Source organism: Triturus cristatus, chromosome 11 (assembly GCF_964204655.1).
Source record: "Triturus cristatus chromosome 11, aTriCri1.1, whole genome shotgun sequence".
Classification (NCBI taxonomy): Eukaryota; Metazoa; Chordata; class Amphibia; order Caudata; family Salamandridae; genus Triturus; species Triturus cristatus.
In genome coordinates this window covers 569,147,047-569,163,941 of record NC_140594.1, presented here as the reverse complement: position 1 = coordinate 569,163,941, position 16,895 = coordinate 569,147,047, and the positions used below count along the sequence as shown (strand labels likewise).

Genomic DNA, 16,895 nt, shown 5'->3' with positions numbered 1-16,895 from the left:
GGAGCTCACAGCTCAAGCGGCCATCTTGGTCGCGAGCAAGCTCCGCCCCCGTAGCTTGTGGTTTTGTTTAGTGCCAGTAGGGATTGCATCTGTGAGTGATATGTCATCACATTACTACTGGCAACCCTTCCTGCTCACAGGTGGTCACTGATGGAAATGTTGATTTGCAGACCTTTCATGGCGGGCAAACACAGACCACTGGCTTAACGAAACTTGTGGGGGCCCCTCTACAAAACACGTGGAGGGGTCCCCTCCAGACTCAATTAGGAGCTCTCCGCCAGAGTACTGTGCCCGCACTGCGGGAGCTGCGGGGGGCTGTGTTACGCTACTGACACCGACACACTCTTGACACCAGTGTTTGCCCCACGGTGAATGCTATTTTTTTATGGGGTGTTGCCCCACTGTGCCCCTGCTGCCACCCCCTATCCTGCCCACCGGCATTTCGCACCTCCAACTGCAGCATTGTTTAATTAGACATTCCATGCTTTGGAAAGTGACACTGATAATGATCTGATCCCTTATCCAATGTTTTTTAGGTCTCACCTGAGCCAGCGCATGCGCTGCACTGGCGAGACATTTAGTGAGTGGGCTTTAAAAAGCTGACCACAGCTTTTTGTGTGGCCTAGAGCGTGTGGTTACGTGCACAGTTACGAGCAGAGGCGCCATCTGGCTTTCCTCCCTCGTCATGGCTCATTAAGTGCATCGCCCGCGATCTCGAACACTTTCACTTTGACAGCCGCACGGCCGCGTTACTTTCACAGCCGCGCTGCCAATGCTTGTCTTTCGTTTTTTTCCAACATAAATCTTTGTCCCTTTCCATCTCCCTTCATTAGTTCGTGCTTTTCCCACATTTATGCTACCTTCGGCCGCTCATGCTTGTAAATCCATGTTTTCCTCTTTTCCTTCAAATGGCCTCTTTTTCCCTCTTAGCAGTTCCCACATTTCCTCCCTACTCCTCGTACAGTCCTTGTGCACGGTGCTTCTAAATTTGTCATGCAACACATACATACTTTAAGCCAGGCATGGATGGCATTGTAGCAAGGGGCATTTTGAATTCTGCACCCCGTGGTTTCATTTTTCCCCATTATAAGTTTATGACCGCGTCTCAGTTTTTATGCTCCCTTATCTCCCTTGATCCATTCTGTTCTTTCCGCAGTTCATTTAACCACTGGGCAATCCTCTTAGCAGTTTCCAGATGTATGCTGCCCCGTCACTTCTGAGGTCCCGTCTTGAACTTTCAGCAGCTTGTTCTCGCCAGAGGCGCTGCCTTCTTTACTTAGTCTCACATCCCCTTCTCTAAACGTTCCACAGCCCCGTGTGGAGATCCCCACTCCCCCATCCCTTCAGAAATCCATTCTGGGGCAGTGCCCTGATATTGCGCAGTAAGTCTCCAGCCCTACCACGCTCTGGCAGCCCTTCTGGAAAGCTGTGGACAGGGTGTGCTCTATGGCTCGCGGTGATTGGATTTGGCAGCCTCGCAGGAACTGTTGCAACAACAGTTACAGGAGGTAAACTAAGGTTGGTAGCGACCTCGGGCGATCCCTCATAAGAGTTGAGGCAGCACAATTGCAACACTGTGCGGGGAGGGGGCTGTGCCTAGGGTCAGTACTGCACAGTCACCAAGTGGCCTGCTCTCAGTAGAAAACAATTATTTTACTTGTTTTGTGCGTATGGTTATCTAGTAGTAACTGGACTTGAAAACACGTCACGTGACAGTGACCTTCCGCCCATCTGACCCATGACTGCCTCTTCCGGCCATTTTTTTTTTGTAAACTCACTTGGCCTTTGCAAAGTCCCGAGCCTAGCAGTACACGCCACCGATTATACAGGAAGGCCCGATTCGCCTCACAGAGCTTCACTGACTGAGATGCAGAAGGCGAAAGGTAAGCATGGAATTGGCAAAGGCCTGTAGCACTCTCTGGTGGTCCAACTGGGTAGCGCAGTGCATTCACGCTGTGTCTATCACTGTCACCTCTCGGGGGTTTCTTCTCCATTGGAAGGGAATGTGTTTTTGTAATATTTTGTACTTTTTATGATATTATCGCTGCCTAATAAGCCCACGTCGCTTAGTATTCTCCCCTATTATTAAATAATCCTCACAACTGACACCAGTCAAAGTCAAAAGTATGTTGCAACTCGTTTCTAGGCAGTAGGATCAAACTTCCTGCTGACACTGGTACCATGGTGCCGGTGCTTGTGACTACCTAATGTGACCCAAAACTGGCTGGAATGACCCTCACTTCTAAGGACCATTAGTATTCACCCATCAGTGCTCCATGACTATTCTGATTTACCCCCGTATTGTCTAATACAGGGTCCTTTATTGGGAAAACCAAGACTGCGTTGTTCAAAATCTCCCTCCTGGGAACACTGAAACCCTTCCTACCCGAAACAGATTTCAGAACGAAAGTTCAATTACTTCTCCCACCTTCCTGGAAGCTGTCCTCCGCTCAGCCTTATCCCCAACTCCACACGGACACCCCTCAAAGCCACCCTATATTCAGCTGTATATTAAAGCCTGAAGAAGTTCAACCACATCCTGACCAACTTTGAACAACTACGAACTCCTCTTGCAACTCCACATTATCTGCAAGACCACTCTGAGGCCACCCGAAGTAGCATCTCTGACCTACCACAAAGCACTGGAAGTTTCAATTGGTGCATTTTCAGCAGATAAGACGGAACTATTACCTCACACTAGATAACAAGCATTGGCAAAGCCAATAGGTCTCGCCTTTGGGACCTTATAAATGTTTAGCCATGCAACAGTTGATGTTGTTGCACCAAGGATATTGTGCTGCATAACTAAATACTTATAAGGTCCCAAAAGCAAGACCTATTGGCTATGCCAATTCTTGTTATACCAAGGGATTGACAACAAATCTTGGGATTCAGAACACAGAGTACGGGTCGAGGAACAGCAAACAAAAGAGGACATGTGATTGTCCATTATGGTGTGATGTGTTACCTTGCGGCAGAAGCATAATGTCTTGATTAAATTCCTCCTGGCAACTGGCAGACATTGAAGCTGACGATGAATGTAGATAGGTGATTTACGTTTGAGTCCCAGACCAGGTGTACAGAACATTTTGTAACACATGTACTCTATGAGTAAGATATGTAGGGAGTCCAACTTATAGAGTGCTACAATTGCCCACCTTGGAGAGTATCAGAGCTCAAGCTATCATCATTCTTCAGCCGAGGGAAGAAAGGGAAGGATCTTCTTATAACGCTTACTAGCCGCACCCATGAGGCTGCAAGAGTTTTTATGGGTTCTTCAAAAGTCAGATTGGAATCAAGGATTATTACCTAATTTCTATCTTACTGTACCGGTGCTGAGAGGGATACCAGCAATGCTGGCCCCCATCTGTTAGTTAGACCATAAAGAAGGGTTACTATAGATAACTACCTCCATTTTATCCTTGTTCAGAGTTAAGAATTATGCTCTTTCTAGGCTGTATCTTTTTTAACTTCTCTGAGACTGGAGGATAACTGTTGTGAAATGCAATTAGAGTCTCCATCAAGCCTCAAAATTATTGGGTGTCATCAGCATACACATAAAACGTTTGGCCATAGAAGTCAATTAGTCTGGCTAGAAGAACTCTGTCAAGTTTGAACAGTGTTGGACTAAATTCCGAATCCTGCGGTACTCCAGCAAGGATGGGTTTTGCGGAGAACCGGAAATTGTCCAAGCAGACAGTTTGCGTATGGTCTTGAAAGGATGATGCAAACCATTTGAAGACCATGTTTGTTATACTCGCTTACATAAGGCAGTCTAGTAGTGTAGTGTATTGAAGAAGATGGTATCAAACACAGCCGATAAATCCAGCAATTTCAAAGCAGCAATCTATCCATCATCCAAGTTGAAGCAGATGTCATTATTGGCTTTTGCTAGCACTGTTTCTATACTAAGACCTTTTCTGAACCTACATTGAGCTGAGTGTAAATGTTGGTGTTCTCCCAGGAAGCTGATCAACTGATTGGTGACTACCTCTTCTGTGGTTGTACCAAAGAGGGGCAGAAGTGAGATGGGCTGATAGTTGTTCAGAATCATGAGGTCCAGCTATGGTTTCTCCAGTAAAGGGGTGATTATTGCGTTGTTCCATGAGACAGGTACTGGAGAGAGGAAAAACAAACAGTGGCCGTTGGTGGTATTAAAAAACGGTGGCGCGCTACATATAGTTACATTACATACATTACAAAATTAAACATTACAATAAACAATTAAAAAAGAGAAAAGTAAAGTTTGACTTACCTTATCCTTCAGCACCTCCTCAATGCTCTCCAGTACCAGGCTCCAGACTTCTCTGAGCTGGAGATGACGTCACAAAGCCAACTACCTTATCCAATCCTGATGCTGCTCTCATGAAGGAGTGAAGTGTCTAGATTGGCTGGAACAGACTGCCTCAGTTCTCCAAAAGGCACTGGGGCCCTGTGCCTGCTCTCCAACCCAGCTGTCTAAGACAGCTGGGTTGGAAAGTTTGGATTACGCATGTCTGTTTGGCAGTAGCAAGGTAGCCGGCCAAACCGACATGCACAATTTATACTGAAGGGGCCACTTATCACTGCTGCCAATCAGCAGCAGTGACGCCATGGCCCCATCCTTCCGTCTGTTTGGCAGAAAGATGGAAAAATAAAACGTTAATAAAATCCTTTTATCAGCATTTTATTTTTCCAGCTTTCTGCACAGCGGTGGGGGGGGGGGTGGCGGTGCTTCTCCGCTCATACGGAGGAACAGCCGCTGATAACAAAGGTTCAGTAAGTGATGGGACAATGGCATTGGCCACGTTCTTTAAATGGTGTACCAGACATGTATCTAATGGGGAAGAGGATCTGATTGCACAAATGCAATCATTGATCAGCTGAGCTGATGCTGGTTCAAACGACGATCACAATTGGTTGGTGGTTTTTGTAAAACTGGGATTATTCTTACTATCTCCCTGTCCCAGGATGAGCAACAACTTTGTGATCTTATCCTGAAAAAAAACGGATATGTTGTTGACCATCTTCTGAGAGGGCGCCATTTGATTTATTGTGTTTTGTTGTTTAATCAGATGTGGTGTAATTTGCAGGCACAGTGTGTTCCTTTCAAATATATGAAAGCTGTAAGCACAATTGCAGGAGACTGAAGGGGCTTTGTGAACTGCAAGGCCAAAGACTGACAGGGAGTCAGCTCTGTAACAATGGAGATGGAAGCACAGCATTTATTAGCTACATCCATGCATGTCTAACACCATGTTAGTATGCTTATATGTTGTTTGTCTGAAGCAGCAGCACTTACTGACCTATGATTTGTTTTATATTTATTTTTAGGACAAGTATGCCGGGCGGTGATTGAGTGTTTTTAAACTTTCAGTAGTTAGTACATTACTGATTAGGTGACCATCCACACAAGCAGCTCCTCTCAGGTTATAGTAGAAGGCTCAGTCGGATTAGACGCTGCCGCGGCCGCGCAGCAGACACGCGCAGTGGGTGCGGCGCTGGCGCGCCAAAGGCGCGCCTAAGGCAAGCTCGTCTGCGCCCGTCCGCGCCTGGACCGCGCCCAGCGCCAGGAACCCTGGCCCCTGCACACACCACGACGCCATCCTCCACTACGACTCCAGCACCCTCCACGCACTCAACGCCGGGCGATCACGCACCTGCTGCCTGGCCGTCCTGAAGCGCACCCAAGGACCCTTCTCCTGCCGGAACTTCAACTTTACCAGAATCCGGCCCGCCAACCCACCCAACATGGAAACCAACTTCCTCAGATGTATCCTGCTCAACACCCGCTCCGCCCGCAAACACGCCATCGAACTCTGGGACCTACTCAACTCCACATCCCCAGATGTCGCCTTCCTGACAGAGTCCTGGCTGACCCCCTCCTCGGCACCCGACATCGCCATAGCCATCCCGGAAGGCTACAAGATCACCCACAAGGACCGCACCAATGGAACAGGAGGAGGAATCGCCATCGTCCACAGGAACACTCTCAAAATCTCGACAAACGCCGACGACACCCTAAGCACCGCCGAACACCTGCACTTCCAGATCCACACCGACCCCAACACCACCCTCAGAGGCACCCTCAGCTACAGACCCCCGAACCCGGACCACAGTTCAGCGACTCCATCACCGACCTTGTCAGCACTCACACCCTCGCCTCCACGGACTACATCCTCCTCGGGGACCTGAACTTCCACCTCGAGAACAACAACGACCCCAACTCCTCCACCCTGATCGACAACCTCGGCAACCTCGGACTCAGACAACTCGTCACAGCACCCACACACTCCGCCGGCCACACGCTTGACCCCATCTTCTCAGCGAGCACCCATATTTTCCTCGACCGCACCACCGAACTCCACTGGACCGACCACCACTGCATCCACTTCACCTTCCGGAAACCCACCACACACCACCACACCCAGCAGATGCCTCGCCGCAGCTGGGACAAGATCACCGAGGACCAGCTAACCGCCGCCCTCGCCCAGAGCCCACCCGCAGACCCGACCGACCCCGATGCCGCAGCCCGCAACCTCAAACAATGGATCAACGACTGCGCCAACACCCTCACCCCGCTCAAGAAACCCCCCAACACCCACAACAGCAAGAGAGTCAGCTGGTTCACCGAAGACCTCCAGGCTCCAAGCAAACCTGCCGAAAACTAGAAAAAACTGGACCCGCAAAAAAACACCCGGAAAGCTACACAGCCCACAGGAACGCCACCCGCCTACATCACCAACTCATCAGATCCGCCAAAAGGACCGCCTTCAGAGACCGCCTCGACACAACAGCACACACCAGCAAAGAGCTCTTCAGCATCATGAAGGAACTCTCCAACCCCAACTCCAACACCAGCGACATCCCACCATCACAAGAACTGTGCGACTCGCTGGCCACCTTCTTCCACCACAAGATCGTAGACATCCAGCTTCGACGCCGTCACCACCCTGAGGACAGCCGACACCCCCAATCCCACGACCACCACCCGCGCCAACCGCCTGCTCGCCTGGACCAAAGACGACGACACCATCAAGATCATGAACACCGTCCACTCCGGATCCCCGGAAGACCCCTGCCCACACCACATTTTCAACAAAGCCAGTAGGACCATCGCATCCCACCTTCGGAAAACCATCAACATCTCCTTCGAGACAGCAACCTTCCTGGAGAGCTGGAATCACGCACAGATCAACGCCTTACTAAAGAAACCCAAGGCGGACCCCAAGAACCTCAAGAACTTCCGACCCATCTCCCTGCTCCCGTTCCCGGCGAAGTTTATCGAAAAGGCCGTCAACAAACAACTGACCCGCTTCCTCAAAGAGAATAGCATCCTGGACCCATCCCAGTCAGGGTTCTGCAGCAACAACAGCACGAAACTGCCCTCATCGCCGCCACCGACGACATCAGGATCATGCTCGACAACGGAGAAACCGCGGCCCTGATCCTCCTGGACCTGTCAGCCGCCTTCGACACAGTCTGCCACCACACACTAAGAGAACGCCTCCACGACGCGGGAATCCAAGAGAAGGCCCTGGACTGGACCACCTCCTTCCTCTCCGGAAGAACCCAGAGCGTCCACCTGCCCCCCTTCCGCTCCAAAGCCACCGAGATCATCTGCGGCGTACCACAAGGCTTATCTCTCAGCCCAACGTTATTCAACGTCTACATGGCACCACGTCGCCCGACTGCACGACCTAAACATGATCTCCTACGCCGACGACACCCAGCTGATCCTCTTGTTCACCAAGGACCCCCACACTGCCAAAACCAACCTCCACGAAGGAATGAAGGCCGTCACCGACTGGATGAGGAACAGCCGACTGAAGCTGAACTCGGACAAGACGGAGGTCCTCATCCTCGGCTCCACCCCCTCGGCCTGGAACAACTCCTGGTGGCCGACGGCACTAGGAGCACCCCCTACACCCACGAACCACGCACGAAACCTAGGGGTCATCCTCGACTCCACACTCTCCATGACAAAGCAGGTCAACGCCGTCTCCTCCTGCTTCAACACCCTCTGCATGCTTCGCAGGATCTTCAAGTGGATCCCCACCGAAATTAGAAGGACGGTCACCCAGGCCCTCGTCAGCAGCAGACTGGACTATGGCAACGCACTCTACGCAGGAGCCCCGGACAAACTCCTGAAATGACTCCAACGCATCCAGAATTCCTCCGCTCGCCTGATCCTGAACATCCCCTGCCGCAGCCATATCACACCCCACCTGAAAGACCTACACTGGCTCCCCATCAACAAGAGGATAACCTTCAAGCTCCTCACCCACTCACACAAGGCACTCCACGACACCGGACCAGCGTACCTCAACAGAAGACTCAGCCTCTACACCCCCGCCCGCCAGCTCCGCTCCGCTCCGCAGACCATGCCCTCGCCACCATCCCCCGCATCCGAAGAGCGACCGCCGGCGGCAGATCATTCTCCCACCTCGCCGCCAAGACATGAAACACCCTCCCCACCTGCCTACGGCAGACCGAAGACCTTCTATCCTTCAGGAGACTCCTCAAGACCTCGCTCTTCGAACAGTAACAGCCTCCCCCCCCATCGCTTTGAGACCCTCACGGGTATGTAGTGCGCTTTACAAATGCTATGATTGATTGATTGATTGATTGATTGATTCTGTGTGGCTGGGGAGGAAGGGGAGTTGAAGGGATGATAAAGTGCAGAAAAAAGCAGGTCGGGGATGGTATAAGTGTCCTGTCAGAAAAATTCCGATTGGAGAAAACCCTTCGTGAACAAAGCCAAGGGTAGTTCCTGCTTTAAGGCGATGCTGAGGTCTCCTCTCGTGGTTAGCCCGGGAGCAGTCCCTGGCTCCTGGTTAAGAGCACACTGGTAGAGCCACTACATGCCGATAGAGGTTGCCATCGGGGAGAGGTGACCCTTAGAAGAATGGGCTTTGAAATGAGTTGCCAGGATCCTGATCAGCACTACCCATTCCCATGAGACAAGTTGGGACCATGGCTTAGAGCAGGTTGGATAGGTGGATGAGATGCGTGTTTGATGGCTGACTGTTCTCTGTCATGTGACAGTGTACAACGGTACCCCACATGGTGTTAAGGAGAGACTCCAAATATTCTATTTGAAAACCGAAAAAAAGGGGGAAGGTCTTTCACATAAGAGTGAGCTGGAGTTGTTAAGGAACCACCAAAGTTGAAGCTGTGGCAAAGCTGTCCTACAGAAAGATAACACTGGACATCATACTGTCAAAAGATAAAGCTATGGACGAAAATATGAAGACCACTGCTTCAATCAGGAATCACCAATGCCAGAGGATGTTTTAACCCCTCACATACTTGAAAGCTTAGAAGAATGGAGGCAGGGGGGGCGCGGTTGAGTCTAGGACAGTAAGAGTGACTGGTATCAAAGAGTAAATGAGTTTTCATCAGAGCTGGTGACAGGTACTGTCAAGTGAAATATAGATGACATTGGTGATACCGCACACTGTGACCTAACCATTACCTTAAAACAAGTAACAATGACAGATTTTTAGGCTGCACAAAGAGCTTTTAAAATATAGGTAAAATGTACAACGAAATACTTAGCGGCTAAAATCAATTCATAAGCAACCTCTTTGATTCAATAGAAATGTCTATGTAACGAGAGGGTTGTAAAATGCAGGCCAACATCAAACACATAAAGGTTGAGCATATGGAATAAGCGAGACAAAGAGGCATATTTATGAGAAAATGTTGGAGCGCAGAGCTGTACCAAATTTGGCAGCAGTGCGTGCCAACATTTTCAAAAGGCAGGGATGCACCATATTCACAAGAAAACGGCGCACATCTGTGTTTTCCCTAGCACTGGTGCTAAATATAGCTGCCTAGCATCAACGCAGGCACCCTCGCACCATAGTGCAAGGGTACCTGCACTGCAGGGAATGATAGTCTATGTCGAGGAAGGTATGCCTTCCTGCACATAAACAATCAATAATGGTGATTTGTTACTTCTAAGCGTGCTACAGAATGCAGCACACATAGAAGTAGCAAATCATTATTATGTAATGATTGTTTATGCGCAGGAAGGGACACCTTCCTGCACATAAACAATCATTAATGGCATTTTGCTCTTTCAATGTGCGCAGAGAATGCAGCACACCACACATAAAATGGTGAAATGAGGAAAAATACTTTTGTTTCTCCTCGTTTTTGCTTTTTCTAACGCCTGCTCTTGCATGGCGGTAGTTTTTGGCGCTGCCTCAGATTAACACCTCCTTATAAATTTGGAGCAGCGTCAAAAGAAATGGGTGATGCGGTGGAATGCCCACAGAAACACCGATTGCACAGCCCTTTCACGCTAAGTGATGCGTGTAAAGGGGCCGTATCTACAAGGCAGTGTTAAGCCACAAGACGTGGCTTATCACTGATTTGTAAATATATAGAGGGCATGTCGCTACCAGTACATCGCTGAACGTGACGTTCTGGTGGCGACATCCCCCCTTGTAAATATGCCCCAAGTACAAGTAAAAAAGGTCAAATGAAAGTGCAGAACAGAAAGGGCAGACGCATACTGGGCAGAAGAAAAGAAGGGGAATGACTTCACCCATTGCCACTGCTTATATGAGGCAAAGTGATAGCACATAAGAGACAAACTGGGGCCCATATTTAGCAAGATTTTGCATGGCCCTTACACCAAACGAGGGGTCACAAGGGTGATGTGAAATCTGAATGAGATTTATGAAGCCACGCAAAGCCACCATGCGTGGCCCTGCATGGCATGATAAATCTAAAGTAAGGCAAGGCCGCGCAAATCGCTGCCTTGTGTTACTGTGCCCCAAGGAGGCATTCCATTGCTGGAGCGGGGGTGCTCCCACGTATTCACCCATGGATTTTGGTGCATTCCCAGATTTATCATTAGTGGGGCTTTTTGGGGTTGTAGTGCACATTACCCATTATATATTTTATAAAATAAATATTTAGCTTAGTATAGTTGGCATGAAAAGATACTTTTTTCAAACAGGGAAGTGTTTATTGAAAACAGTACATGAAATACTGGAAAATATACTCTTTGGCTGTAAAAAGTAAAAAGAAGAGAACATAGTTAATAATAATTAATAATGAAATCAAAAAGCAGGATTTTAGTAAACATGTTTTGTTCTGCTGAAAAAGACATTATTTTTGTGGAAGTGAAAGATTTATGAAGCTGTTGTCTACGAGGTATGTCTATCACTGGGCCCTAACAGCAATTAGAATGTTTAGGTTCTGTGTGTGTTTTCAGAAGAGGCTGGTGATTAAACAAAGGGCAATGGTGTGTGAAGCTTAGCAGAGTGTTATGGATTCGTCATTTTCTAACTGCACTGTCACTAGGTCTCCGGTTGAATGAAAGCAATATATTATATTGTACTGTAGCATTCATGTAGGGTTTCAACCCTGTTGTGAGGCACCAAAGTGCATTTTCGGCCGGGTAGCATGCTACACTATGGCACCAAACTTGGTTGGCAAAGTTTTGTATTTGGCGCGAGCCTACATGTGGAGTGTTTTTGTGTGTGAGTGACCAGAGGAGTACTCTTATCTTGCCAAGGGACTCAGGTCCCAGTTGTGTAATGGTGGAGCAGGTGAAAGAGATAGGTATGCAAAATAAAATTGCAGCAAGATGCAGCGGCGGCAGCCATAAACAAAGGGTGGTGAGGCGGCGGGTCAGGTCGCACATGAGGGTCGCGCAGGAGGTTAGAAATACATTATATTTTTTAAAAAGTACCTTTTGCCGTCGTCTGCCTCCAGCATCGCATTCGCTGCCTCTCCTCTTCCTGGGTTCCAGCAGCCCCTGGGACTCAGACTCCCATCCAATCTCCCTGCTGCAGAGCAGCGAGGGATTGGTCTAAGCAGGCAGGAAAGATGCCCTGCTCAGACCAGGGAGTCTATGGGGTTTCTTCAACTTGGCTGATCAACACAGCTGGGCTGAAGAAAACCTAAGTTGCATGTGTTTTTTGGTCAGCCTGAGATGGCCGGCCAAAACACATATGCACACTTAGGGAGTGGAGTGCACGTAGCACTCCTCCTACCTCCTCCCATGTCTAAACCCCACCCCTCCCAACACCGCTGGCTAAGAGCCGGCAAATGCAAAATAAAACGATGCAGGAACATATTTCTATTTTACATTTGCTGGCTCTGAGCCAGGCAGAGGTGCGTTGCTCCTCCCCATTGCGGAGGAGCCACCAATGGCTAGATGGCTGGTATATCATACTTTGCAGGACCCTTGTGGATGTTTATTGTTAATATTATGCTAGAGGCCGAGATTTACTAGAATGGCCTGTTTTAGAGATAGCCTAGTTGTAGGAAGGGGGGCCTAAAGCTTATAGGCAGCTACACTGCGCCAACCTAGCCAGAGGGTCAGCTGGGAGCTGTGTGTATGCACCAGAAAAAGGAGGGCCCAGTAACCCATATGGCAACATGCGCAAGGCAGAGATGCTGTCAAATGAATAACATTATGGCAAATTGGCAAGAATGTGAGTTAATGAAATGATCATTAGCGACGTACCTTTCTAAACTCTGGGATACTGGTAACTGCTGCACTGACACACCTCATAAGTGAGGAAGAGTTGGAAAAGCAGTCAAGGTTAGGAGCCTAAGCAAAAACTCCACAATCTTTAAAAGGACCAGATTTCCCCATCTACCGCCAGACCACCGGTGGATACAATTTCAAGCAGGGTCTTGTGCACCAACCCCCTCTCAAGCATCCAAAGGCTCTAAAATATGTTCAAGCACCAGGGGGCTGAACCCTAGTTGGGTAATGGCTCAAATCCAAGCCAGTCTGGCTCACTGGTAAGTGTGAGAGACGAAGAACTTGATAGGCTGCTGCCAAACCAGCACAAGAATGAATTTGATTGCTACATGTTACCTTTCTCCCTCCACCCTTCCAGGCGAGCCAAATACTTTTCATTACATCACAGAGACCATTGCTCTTTCTAATTTACATAATGAGGAATCCTCTTGCCTGTCTAAATTTCCTTCTAGACAACTTCCAATTTGTAGCGAATTACATTTTAAAGTAAAAGGAGACAATGTGGTGAAAGGAGACCTACTCTGCTTCCACTGTTTCAACTAGGAGAGCAGCATGGGTCTTCTCTGACCTGTGAACCATGCAACACTTTTATTTTTCTCCCCACAAGTTAACTGTCATTCTGCCTCTGCCTGGTTCCTTCTCACTATCCATCCTGGGCCTCCATTAACTCTGCTCTCAAGCTTTAGAAAAAGTCATTTAAACTGGTCAACAGCAGCCATATAGGTATTATTTCCTGTTCTAAACAACTTCTAATTCAGCCACTCTGAATACTGGCTGCAGCTAACAAAGTGATTTAATTGAGTTTGTTGGACACTGCAGCTCACGCCTGCCCTTGGAGAGAGTTGCCTGCATTGTTCGTCCAAGATCCTTGGCCTCAGATCCCTAGCAGAACCTTTTAGAGAAGAAATCAAACTCCCCCCGAGTGCATCTACGCTGGTCACAGTATCTCCATGTAGCCATCATAATTGCTGGGCACTCGTCCTGCAGACCCTAACCTTTGAAGAAATATCACCCGCAATCTGCTGTTATCAGACATACAAGTTGAAGTACGTTAGTCCCTGCCAACTAGCAACTTTACGCACACTTAACTTTGACTAGATATGTCAGGGGTATTTGTTTTGGTGCAGTCAACTGGACTTTAAAGCTCATGTCAGTCCTGGAAGAGTGTAGCTTTTTTGCTCACTTGTAGTAATTTATGATTGAAATTAGCAGGTGGGTATAATAACTTTTCAAGTACTCTGTGAAGCTTTATGGTTTTTATTATCTGATAAATACAGATTGCCACTGCTTGTTGTGTACTAAAATCAGCCACAAAAATAAAAATATATGGACATATATTTTGTTATGCATTTAGATATTCTGATGCATTGATATCATTTTATATAAAATTATGCCACATGGATTCTAATTGTCCCTACATGCTTTCAAATTGAATTATAGGCAGGAACAAATGGTTACATGGCTCCTGAAATTCTGAAAGAGGAGAGCTACTCCTACCCTGTGGACTGGTTTGCATTGGGATGCAGCATATACGAAATGGTCGCTGGCCGGACTCCATTTAAAGACTTCAAAGAAAAGGTTGACAAAGATGAAGTAAAGAGGAGAACCATAGAAACCGAGGTACAGTTCAAGCATCGAAACTTCAACGAAGATGCCAAAGATATCTGCAAACTGCTATTGGCCAAGAAAACAGAAGACCGCTTAGGGAGCAGGTATGTTTTCCCTTATATGTACTTCTGTGTGCATACAAAACCACTGGGCATCACTTTTAGCTTGGAACTCATCAACAATAAAAATAGCAATGTTTTGACCTCCAATGTCCTAAACCTGTAATGTGAAGATGCATCCTGACCCTTTACATACTTCTGTACCACACGTAGTGGTCACTATATCATGGTCAAAATATCAACCTACAAATATTTCTTAACTACATTGTGAAAACCACCACTCTGTCATCAGGGTAAGCAGATGTGGAGTTCAGAATAGTAAATCTAGGCTTACCTGTGTTTATATTTAACTTTACTATATAGTGATAATCAATATTGTGGATGTCATATTTTTTGTAAGTTGGAATTTCGACTAAAATGTTGTGACATACATTTGTAGCACAAGTCGTGTAGAACATTTAAATGGCCTTCCTGAAGAGGCGTAAGATGCTTGAATGACCAACATTCCAAGGTACTTTCATCAGAGGCACTAAACTCTGGCAGAGTTTCAAGTGTCTAAGAACCTGATTTAGAGCGCGGCAGACGAATTACTGCATCAGGCTGTCCGTCTTGTTACCGGTGCCATAGCACATAATGCACTTGTAATAGGGTGGACTGGATATTGGTCATATTGACTATCACTATGTAGTCAAGGTAAGTATAAACAGGCCCTATGTGTAAGATGTCTGTGATGGAGTTTACAGCATGATACAGAGAAACTAACTGAGAGTACTCATTTACAAAATCCTGCTTCATCTTGTCCCATCTTACAAGAGGTTCTAAGTTTGTAGAGTGTACTACTCCCAACCAGGGGCAATGATTTTTCCTCATATTGGTGTACCTAAATGCACACACAAAAACAGCACTGATCAGTATGTCTCTTAACACAGCTCTCAATCAACACATAAGAAACATGCAACCTAACACAGCTTGCTCATCCGTCAAACACACCGTAAGACCACTTGCAACGCGTCTCTGCACTCACAATTCTCATGACAAAAAACTCAACAAGAAACATCAAAGCAAAACAGATACCAAGCAAAACCTTCCATATGAAGCATCCTATCAACCAATGCAAACCAGCACAACTTGCTACAGCACTTAGGGAATCCTGTGTCCTAAAAATAGGCATCTGGAATCCCCTAAACACAGGGCACTTGTAGCTTCACAAAACAGAACCCCGTAAACTCAAGAAACGTTCCATCCTGCTAATTAGTTGTGTCGACATCCCTGTAATCAAGATATGGGCTGTGAGATTACTACATGAAAAAGTGAAAAATCCCCTCCCCCCCAAAAAAAAACGGTGCCCTGGTATTATGCCATGCCTTGCTCGTGGCATCCCTTCTGCACATAGAGTCCATTGGATTCAAGGGTACGTAGGGTACATAGTAACTCTTCCATTCCCAGGGTACTTTGCATCCTGAGATCACCTTTATCCTAATGCAGACAAAGCAAAATAGCAGACCTATGGGTAGATCAGCACTGATTATGACTGATTCTGCAAAAAGGTCGGTCCATTATAGCCAAGTTTGGCATTTTGTCTTCACTGTTCGTTAACATCTTTCAAGCATTTAAGTCTCGGGGAAAGAAAAGAGACCTCAAGCCTCTCTACACAAACACGCACTTGACACATGAGCTAATGCCCGAACCCAAAAGAAAAGAACCCTACGTTTCTGAGACAGTTACATGAATCCGTAGTAGAAGTAACTACTTAGAGGTGTTGCTGCACTGATTCACCGCAGTGTTTCTGTTTTTCTCCTTAAAAATATAAAATCATGTCTTTCAGGAATGTACCATAACATTAAAGCAACAGCCTGCCATGCAGTGAAACAGCATTCACCACGCTGCAGGGTTCATCTGCTCTTTGCTGCGCGTCTGATAATGCAGTGACAGCAACATCTCATCTCAAGCACTTTTCCTCAGAGCACTTCCACACAAACTGAGGCAACATGGTTTGCAGCTTCAGCGTGGACCTCACATCACTGAACGTTTACAATCAACTTCCAATGCAGGCCCACCCCAACCAATGCCTCCTTAACTGTCAACTTGCCCTGGCTTCATTTTTCTTTGCCTCCTGGGAGGCAGACACAAGAATTAAACATTAAATGCGAATACTTCCACGCGAGTCATTCTCTGACCACCCCCATCACTCTCCCAAATGAGGCTTGAATCAAGATCTTTTCAGATCGAAGAGCGTCCATGCACAATCCACATTTGACATTGAACCGTACACATAGGTCGTTCCTGAATGCCTTCGTCGGCCATATTGGTGGCAGGATGCATATGCCTGTCTGAAACACATGCTCCAGTTCTATGAACATTATAAAATGTTCTCCCAGTACTAAGCGGAAAGAAGACATAAATTGTTCTACTGAAGAACCATGAGGACACTCGAAGATGTGATTGACAAAGTCTCAATCCAATGTCTTAAAGAGGCAGGTCAAAGAAAATCCTTGGTTGAAAGGGGTGGACTCAAAGAAGTGTCTATGTAAATCGTTAATAACAGGTCTGTTTTGCCAACTGTGCTGTCAAAACACAGACTTAAAAGGCACTCCTTCCATGGAGCCCATTACCATCCCACATACACACAACGACAAGCCCGAAAAGGTACAATTTCTTACCTGTATTTCCTGTATAGGGGAAATCTTTTTCAGAATAGTATTGTGGTGCACAAGGATGCCAGCGGCACTCAC

General features: G+C 47.2%; 1 protein-coding gene across 1 annotated transcript in view; it reads left to right on the top strand.

The window, feature by feature from the left end:
• GRK7 (G protein-coupled receptor kinase 7) overlaps window positions 1–16,895 on the top strand; it is a 241,988-nt gene that overhangs the window by 143,127 nt on the left and 81,966 nt on the right. Inside the window, exon 3 of the mRNA XM_085633648.1 lies at window positions 13,937–14,208. Within this exon, the coding sequence (XP_085489774.1) occupies window positions 13,937–14,208 (272 nt within the window). The remainder of the gene's footprint in view (window positions 1–13,936; window positions 14,209–16,895) is intronic.